Source organism: Babylonia areolata, chromosome 29 (assembly GCF_041734735.1).
Source record: "Babylonia areolata isolate BAREFJ2019XMU chromosome 29, ASM4173473v1, whole genome shotgun sequence".
In the NCBI taxonomy this organism is placed as follows: Eukaryota; Metazoa; Mollusca; class Gastropoda; order Neogastropoda; family Buccinidae; genus Babylonia; species Babylonia areolata.
Genome location: NC_134904.1, coordinates 37,955,328 through 37,964,147, shown reverse-complemented (window position 1 = coordinate 37,964,147; position 8,820 = coordinate 37,955,328). Strand labels below are relative to the sequence as shown.

Here is an 8,820-nt window from a genome sequence, read left to right as displayed (position 1 = left end):
ACCAAACTGATGACCAACAACACCAATGGCATCAGCACTGACATAAGGGTGGATGGCCAGAAGCTAGAAACTGTCCACAGCTTTAAATACCTGGGAGCAATTGTGACAGATGAGGGATCCAAACCCGAAGTACTCTCCAGGATTGCACAGGCGACAGCAGCACTCACAAAACTGAGGTACATCTGGAACGACCGGAACATTGCACTCAGCTCAAAGATCAGACTGATGCGTACCCTGGTGACATCAGTACTCTTGTATACATATGAATCGTGGACCTTAACAGCTGAGATAGAAAAGAGAATACAGTCCACTGAGATGAGATGCTTTCAAAGACTCCTGGGCATCTCCTACAAAGATCATATCACGAACGAAGAAGTTCGGAACAGAATCAGGCAAGTCATTGGGCCCTACGAAGACCTGTTGACCTTGGTCAAGAGACGCAAGCTCAAATGGTATGGCCATGTCATGAGATCATCAGGGCTTGCCAAGACATTCCTGCAGGGCACAGTGCAAGGAGGGAGAAGGAGAGGCAGACAGAGGAAGAGATTGGAGGACAACATCCCAGAATGGACGGGCTTGAGGTTGAGCGATACAATCAGGAGGTCAGAAAACCAAGAGGATTGGAGGATGCTGGGTGCCAGATCACCTGTGGCGCCCCAACGGTCCACAAGACTACGGGATAGGTGCAGTGCATTCTTTCCCTTTTCAAAGTTTCATGGATGCATATTGATATGCAGTATGAGAAACCCTCACGGGAGGATAATAAATTATAAATTTGATGGTTGTGATCACTGTTATCAGTAGCATGTTTCGGTTTCAGTTTCAGTTTCTCAAGGAGGCATCACTGCCTTTGGACAGATCCATATATACACCACATCTGCTTGGCAGATGCCTGACCAGCAATATAACGATGAACAATGATCTTTGTAGTTGCATTTCTTGTGAAGAGAGAGACAGAGAGAGAAGGGATGAGAGAGAGTGTATGTGTGCGTGTGTGTGCGCGTGGTGTGTGTGTGTGCGGTTTGGCTGACTGAAATGGAGAGGCACGTAAATTTCAGTAATCTGTATATTTGTATATAGCTATTTCCATCTGGTGCCATTTAATTTATCTTTTTATTTTCTATTCATGTTATTCATTTTATTTGTTTGTTGCTTTCTTCTTATGTTGGACATGTGCTGCTGCCAAAAAGAAAATCTCTGTACCAAAGTATAGACAATAAAGTTTGTGTATTGTTGTGTGTGTGTTTATTGTAACCCAACGCACTTTATCAGTAGCATGTGTGTGATGCCTGACTGAAATGCTTTTGACGGTTGTTTTTCTGCATTCTTTTTATGGTGATGATACCATTCCATCATATAATCGATCACGCTGATTGTGACGTATTTGATTGATGATTGTGTCGCTGACTGTTGCCAGACACGGACTCCACAGGCAGATTTTCTGTCAAGGCGGGGAGCTGCAGATGCAGCATTGGCAGCGTGCATGTGCGCATTCATGGGGATCTTTCTTTTCTGCTGAACCTATTCCGTGGTGAAGTGGAAAAGCGAGTGAGAGCTCTCCTGCCTGGCAAGATTTGCGATGCTGCCAGCACTCAGATCAACACAAATGCAGAAAAAGAGCTGAAGAAAATAAAAGGTCAGTTGACACTCTTTCTTACTTTTTTTGACTCACTTGTGTAAACAAAGTGAGTCTATGTTTTAACCCGGTGTTCGGTTGTGTGTGTGTGTGTGTGTTTGTCTGTGTTTGTCTGTGTGTCCGTGGTAAACTTTAACATTGACATTTTCTCTGCAACTACTTTGTCAGTTGACACCAAATTAGGCATAAAAATAGGAAAAATTCAGTTCTTTCCAGTCATCTTGTTTAAAACAATGTTACACCTCTGGGATGGGCACAAAAAAATAAAAAATGAAGCCTAATTATATGCAAACTGCATTTACTGTTATATTTATATTTTTTGTATTCTCTAAACTTGGCACTTTGATCTGATATTCTGACCCAACAACAAGAGCAGTCATTATTATCATTTTTTGTTCAAACAGGAACTTCTTTTGCTAAGCATGGAAGTTTTATTTATTTTGCAAACGTTTTGGTGCAGATAATAAAAAAGGGAAATTACTCTGTAATTAATGCAAGGGGACTTAATTTGCTTTAAACTGATCTTTCTCATCTTAAACATTACATTTTGAAATTATACTCAATACATAAAAAGCTTGGATTTTTTTGATTTTTTTTTTTTTTTAAGTGTATCACAAGTGAGTCTTGAAGGCCTTGCCTCTTGTTTTTTTTTTTCTGCTGAATTTGTGAGCTTCAGCCCCATCGTTCACTCATATCAACCAATGAGCTTTAACGTGTATGACCATTTTCACTGTACCAAGTAGAAAGAAGTATTTTATGCAGAGAGGATGTGGGGGCATGGAGGATGAGGGAACTGGGGGCGGGGATGGGGGGATGAGTTATGTTGGGTATCTTCTTCTTCTTCTTCTGCGTTCACTCGTATGCACACGAGTGGGCTTTTACGTGTATGACCGTTTTACCCCGCCATGTAGGCAACCATACTCCGTTTTCGGGGGTGTGCATGCTGGGTATGTTCTTGTTTCCATAACCCACCGAATGCTGACATGGATTACAGGATCTTTAACGTGCGTATTTGATCTTCTGCTTGCATATACACACGAAGGGGGTTCAGGCACTAGCAGGTCTGCACATATGTTGACCAGGGAGATCGTAAAAATCTCCACCCTTTACCCACCAGGCGCCGTCACCGTGATTCGAACCCGGCACCCTGAGATTGACAGTCCAACGCTTTAACCACTCGGCTATTGCGCCCGTCATGAGATGAGAGCTGTGAGGTATGGTGGAAGTGTTTTCCCATCGTTTTGCTGCAGTGCTCAGTCACCTGCTGAACCACCAGTTCACGCTGGATTATCGCTTGGTGGCCTCCCCCTCCTTCCAGCCCGCCTACATGGAGACTTTCCACAAGGTCTGTCACTCTGCCGTACGGTTTTGGCGTGACATGATTGAATGAAAACGCACTCCGCACAGTAATGTTTGCATGCATGCGCACACGCATATGTATGCATGCACTTACACACACACTCTCAGACACACACACATACACACACACATGACAAGCACACACACACACACATACACACACACACACACCATATAACCGAAGTCCCGGTTTTTTAGTTTGTTTGTTTGTTTTTTTCTTCTTTTTTTTATAATGCTAATTGAGGAGAGAGGAACAGGGAAAGTAGTGATGATTTAAGGCATGGGTAGGGTGGGGGGAGAGGATGGATTTTCGTCTAAAATCACAAATGTGGATAGAATTTAAGCAAAAGAACGAACACACACACACACATATCATTTTACTTCCACTGAAAAGATGTTAAACTGAAGAATATAAACACACACGCAAGCACACACACACGCACATGCATGCACGCACGCACACACACACACACATGTAAGCTGTTTGTGGTTTTACATCCATCCTGTCTCGTATTGATAATTTATCTACATATAACACTGGTAGAACTTTTAAAAATAGAGTGCTGTTGACACGTGATACAAATAGAATGAAGGTGGTACAGACACATTTTGTGTATTTGACAAATTCTGCCAAATGTAGATTTCAGAGTAAGTGGTTTGCCAGAATTTTCTGCTTTACTCTTCCATGGGTGAGAACTCTTTTTTTCTTCTGTCATTGTCACCTATTTGTTCAGTGGGTTTTTTTTTTGTTTTTTTTTTCTTTTCATTATCAGTTTCATCAGTCCTGTGTGGTCTGTAATCTGTAAATCAAGGCATTAAGAAGAGAAGTGGATATATACAAGATTTCTTTTTGTTGCTGCTATCGCATATTTTGTGACAGTTTGTAAGACCCCTGACAACATACTGATTTAATCATCCAGGTAAAAATAACAAACAAAAAAAAAACAACAAAAAAAAGCCCAAAATGGTTAATAGTTTTAAGGTATATGTAAAAAGAAAAAAAAAATCATATTTGTATGTTGAATTGTGAACACTTTTTACTTCTCTGCAGGGAGAGATCACGTGGGCGACCGACCCCCAGCCTCCTCCGTTCCCCCCAGCCCCCTTGCCCCCCTCCCCGTTCTCCAAGAACATGCTGTACCTTTGGGTCGGAGAGTATGTGCCTCAGTCCTTCCTCTATGCCGCCCAGAAACACGGGTTTCTGAGGTACAACATGACCACTAGGGACGTGAGTATTATGGTACCTTCCTGTCGGCAGAATTGTGTGTAGTGTTGTATTGCAGGAGATCTGCGATGTTGCGAAGAAGATTGCGAAGATCTGTGGGAGTGAGCGGGACAGGAACCAGTGGCCAAGCAGATACTGCGGAGGAAGTGGGGCTGGATCGGACACACCCTCAGGAAGCCAGCGTCCAGCATCACACGCCAAGCCCTGACCTGGAACCTGCAGGGAAAGAGGAAGAGAGGCTGTCCTCGCAACAGCTGGAGGCGAGATACCGAGGCAGAGCTGAAGCAGCAAGGGACCAACTGGACTGGAATGGCCAGAACAGCCCAGAACAGAGTGCGATGGCGAGGGGTCGTCGATGGCCTATGCTCCACCAGGAGCGATGGGCAAAATGAATGAAATGAATGCATTGCAGGAGGGAGGTGGCAGAATGGATAAGACGCTCAGCTGCCAATACAGAGTGTCCGTGAGGGTGTGGGTTCGAATCCCGCTCTCACCCTTTCTCCCAAGTGTGACTAGAAAATCAAACTGAGCATTCAGTCTTCAGGATGAGACGATAACCGAGGTCCCGTGTGCAGCACGCGCTTGGCGCACTGAAAAGAAACCATGGCAACGAGAGTGTTGTCCTCTGGCTAAAGTCTGTAGAAGAAATCCACTCTAATAGCTACATAAAATTATATAAGCATGCACTCAAGGCCTGACTAAGCGCGTTGGGTTATGCTGCTGGTCAGGCATTTGCCTAGCAGATGTGATTAGCGTATATGGATTTGTTCAAATGCAGTGACGTCTCCTTGAGAAACTGTGTTGTGTAGGGGTTGTTGTGTTGTATGGTATTGTATTCTTTTGTATGGTATTACTGTTTATTCACAAACAGATTTCTCTGCATGAAATTTGAGCTGCTCTTCCCAAGGAGAAAATGTCGTCACAGTGCAGTGCTCCTCCCTTTTTTCGTTTTTTTTTTTATTCATTTATTTATTTATTTATTTATTTAGATGGCTGCAAGTGTATTTGTTTTTTTTGTCAAGGTAGATTTTTTTTTTTCAAAATTTTGCCAGGAACAAAAATTTTGCCAGGAACAATCTGGTTTGTTGCTATGGGTTCTTTTACATGTGCTAAGTACATGCTGCACATGGGTTAATCGTGTCATCTGAAATACTAGCACCCAGACTACCACTCAAGGTCTACTAATGGGGATGGGGGGGAAGGGGAGGGGGAGAGCAAAAACTCTGGACCGTTTGGGAATCGAACCTGTGGATTACTTCCTTGAACACTGCCTCCTAGTTGAGCACATTACCACAAGGCCACCACTCCACATTGTGTCAGAAAAAAAGTCTTGTTCAAAAACACATTACTCACTGTGACCTAACAGTGCAGGCTTCATTCAGCACGGGGCCAATTCCTGTCTTGTGCAAAATACCAGTCCATCAGAGCGGACAAAAGCGAAAGTAGCTGCAGATTGGGACCTCCTTTAGGTATATTACCTTCCTTCTACTTATGCGTGAAGCACCCCTCCCCCCACCCCACCCCCTTTTCAAGGTAAAGGTGCGTTAAAAGAGGAGAAGGGAGAAGAGGGAGATAGATTCTGAGCTTGAGAAATAGATATGCGCTCTTAGAAAAAAACAACAACATGCAAAACATAAACTCACAGGTTCAGATGCACCAACAGAAACACACACACACACACACACACACACACACACACACACACACACACACACACACACGCACACACACACATATACATGCATACACTCAAGCATATTTGACATAACCAAATACTTAAAAATCAGCTAGAACTGTATAAAGGCAATGTTTCATAATGATAATAATATTGATGATGATGATGATGATAATGATGTTATTGATGAATGATTTTAGCTTCTCCCAGAGGACAGAGCATTTCTGAACACCACCTGCACTGATGCCGTCCTCACATGCGTTGGCCTCCTGTTTCCTCCTGTGAGTGGACACATGCACGCACATGCACACGCATGCACATGTACGCACAGAATGACAGCAATCACACACACATGCACACACTAATATAAATGAATACTCCCATTCTTTGTTTTGAAATTTGTTCTTATCTGTGGGAGAAACAGGAGATTGGAAATATATTATATATATATATATATCTTTGTATATATGTGTGTGGGGTTGGGGGTGGGAGATATGGGCGTGTGTGTGTCTGCTTGTACAAGTAAGCGTTCATCTGTGTGTGTGTGTGTGTGTGTGTGATTGTGTGCGTGTTTGTGTGTGTGTGTGCTGTGGAAGCTGCGATACATAGACTAGAAATGAGTGTGTGGAGGAGGGGGGTGGAGGAGGTGCAGGGTAATGTGGTGGTGGTGTGTGTGTGTGTGTGTGTGTGTGTGTGTTGGAGCTCATGTACGTTTATATGTATTTGACTGTGCTTTCATATCTGTGAAACTGCGTGTTTGGTGCATATCTGTTATGCATGTGTGGGTGTATGTGTGCATGTGTGTCTTCATGTTTTACATTTATTTGCTTATTTATCATCATTGTTATCTTATTTATTTATTTATTTATTATTGGGGTTTTTTTTGTGTGTTTTTTTATAGTTATTATTTACTTATTTATTTATTTATTTACTTATGTAAGCTTATATATATATATATATATATATATATTTTTTTTTTTTTTTCTCAAGGCCTGACTAAGCGCGTTGGGTTATGCTGCTGGTCAGGCATCTGCTTGGCAGATGTGGTGTAGCCTATATGGATATGTCCGAACGCAGTGACGCCTCCTTGAGCTACTGAAACTGAAACTGAAATCTTATCTTAGATCATGTACAGCTGATTGAAGGACACTCACGTAGTGCAGAAAAAAACTACAAGCCTGGATGAATGTCGTTCACTTCCCCTGATCTTGCCTCTTACCTTTGAGCTGGGGCTACCAACTGTAATGTATGAGTATAAATTAATCACAAGCAGGGTATATTTGCATGGCATTACATCAGAACATTAAAGAGACTGGGTCACGTGATTTCTAACTGAAATTTGGCACTGGGACACAAGGGGCAAGGGGGGTAATTGATCGCAGTGAACGGTTGCATTGCTGATTGACGGAGTTAACTCCCATACAGAAAAATTCGTTAATGTTTAATTTTGCCAAATAAAAAAAAAAGATCCAAACAAACTTTAACAATTTTATCTCGAAAATGTTACAATTCATATTTGCATTTGATTTATATAAAATTTTTATCTTTTTATTAACGGTCTCAGCCAAGGTTATTTACAATGTAATAAGAATTTAAAAACACTTGGAGATTATGTTTTGTATCTTTCCAATCCTTCTCTGAAATTTTGCAGTGACTGTACTCTGGTTTCTCTTCAACAAACGAGAAAATCTTTCGCCTTTTACTAAAGATTTCCGTGGAGAGGAACAAATTAATGAGTCTAAGACTAATTTTTCCAACCCTTCTCTGAAGGGTAATATACAAATTTGGAGTATTGCACACACATTTAGCTAATTTTGTTTTGCTCGGCATATACATTTTATTGATATTTCCTGAGATTACTATATAAATCTTGAAGCTCTTTTTAATGAGTGGGTATGGCTGCAAGGCAGCGGAGGTTTGAAATCAGTTTTCCTTATCTTAGATGAGCTGTCTTCCCAGACTGATGAGCTCCATCTACCCAAAACACTGGTCTTAAGGTGCCAGTGTACCTGCCTCCACGGTCCCCGAGGCTGAAAACAGCAACATTTTGGCAACTCCTGCAATGGCACTGGAACCATGTGTATTGGTGCTTGCCTTTCTAATGGACCTTTCCAGTGACGTGGAGAGGGGGAGTCTGTTGCATGGGTATCAGCTTGCCCTCCATACTTACATTCCCAGGCTTTGCGTTCAGGAGAGGTCACTCCAGCTTCGCTTTGCAGTGTTGACAAAACATGGGAAGTAGCAGTCTACCGGTTTTAAGTCTGCATACTCAATTGGTGTAGAGTCAGACAACAGGGGCTGCTTCTGTTGGTGGGAGAGGTCATCGCATCTCACTGGGCAGTCCCCAGCCAGTAAGGTGCTGCCCCGCCACGGTCCGTTAGCCTCACTGGGTGCGTGGGGTTTAGGGTGAAAACCGACAAGCGGATCGACAACTGTGCACCAGGCAACAGAAAAATGAAAACTCCCGCCCTGAAATTGGGCACGCGGAACATAAGGACAATGACACCAGGCTTTTCTGACGACCTGCAGGAAGTAAATGATGCTCGCAAGACAGCCGTCATCGACAGAGAACTGAGCAGACTGCAGATGGACATCGTCGCCCTTCAAGAAACCAGGCTCCCAGAAACAGGATCTGTGAGGGAGAGAGACTTCACCCTGTTCTGGCAGGGCAAACCATCAGACAAGGTCAGAGGACATGGCGTGGGATTCGCAGTTATAAACAGATTATTGGGGTCCATAATCCCACCAACAGAAGGAACAGAGCGAATCCTGTCTCTCTGACTCCAAACATCCTCAGGACCAGTCAGTCTAATCAGTGCCTACGCACCAACTTTGGCATCCACAGCAGAAGCAAAAGACAAGTTTTTTGATGACCTCAGTGCTGCTGTAAGGAGAATTCCTGACAGAGGACTATTGTTCATCGCC

The 8,820-nt window shown here is 43.0% G+C and overlaps 1 protein-coding gene and 1 non-coding gene across 2 annotated transcripts in view; both read left to right on the top strand.

The window, feature by feature from the left end:
* The window catches only part of LOC143275015 (bactericidal permeability-increasing protein-like), a 30,521-nt gene that overhangs the window by 7,532 nt on the left and 14,169 nt on the right, over nucleotides 1-8,820 (top strand). The window contains exons 5-8 of the mRNA XM_076579076.1: nucleotides 1,418-1,636; nucleotides 2,887-2,981; nucleotides 4,047-4,223; nucleotides 6,096-6,176. Coding sequence (XP_076435191.1) covers nucleotides 1,418-1,636; nucleotides 2,887-2,981; nucleotides 4,047-4,223; nucleotides 6,096-6,176 — 572 coding nt within the window. The remainder of the gene's footprint in view (nucleotides 1-1,417; nucleotides 1,637-2,886; nucleotides 2,982-4,046; nucleotides 4,224-6,095; nucleotides 6,177-8,820) is intronic.
* Nucleotides 7,552-7,668, top strand: LOC143275091 (U5 spliceosomal RNA). The gene has a single exon (XR_013053345.1). It is a non-coding gene; the product is annotated as a U5 spliceosomal RNA (small nuclear RNA).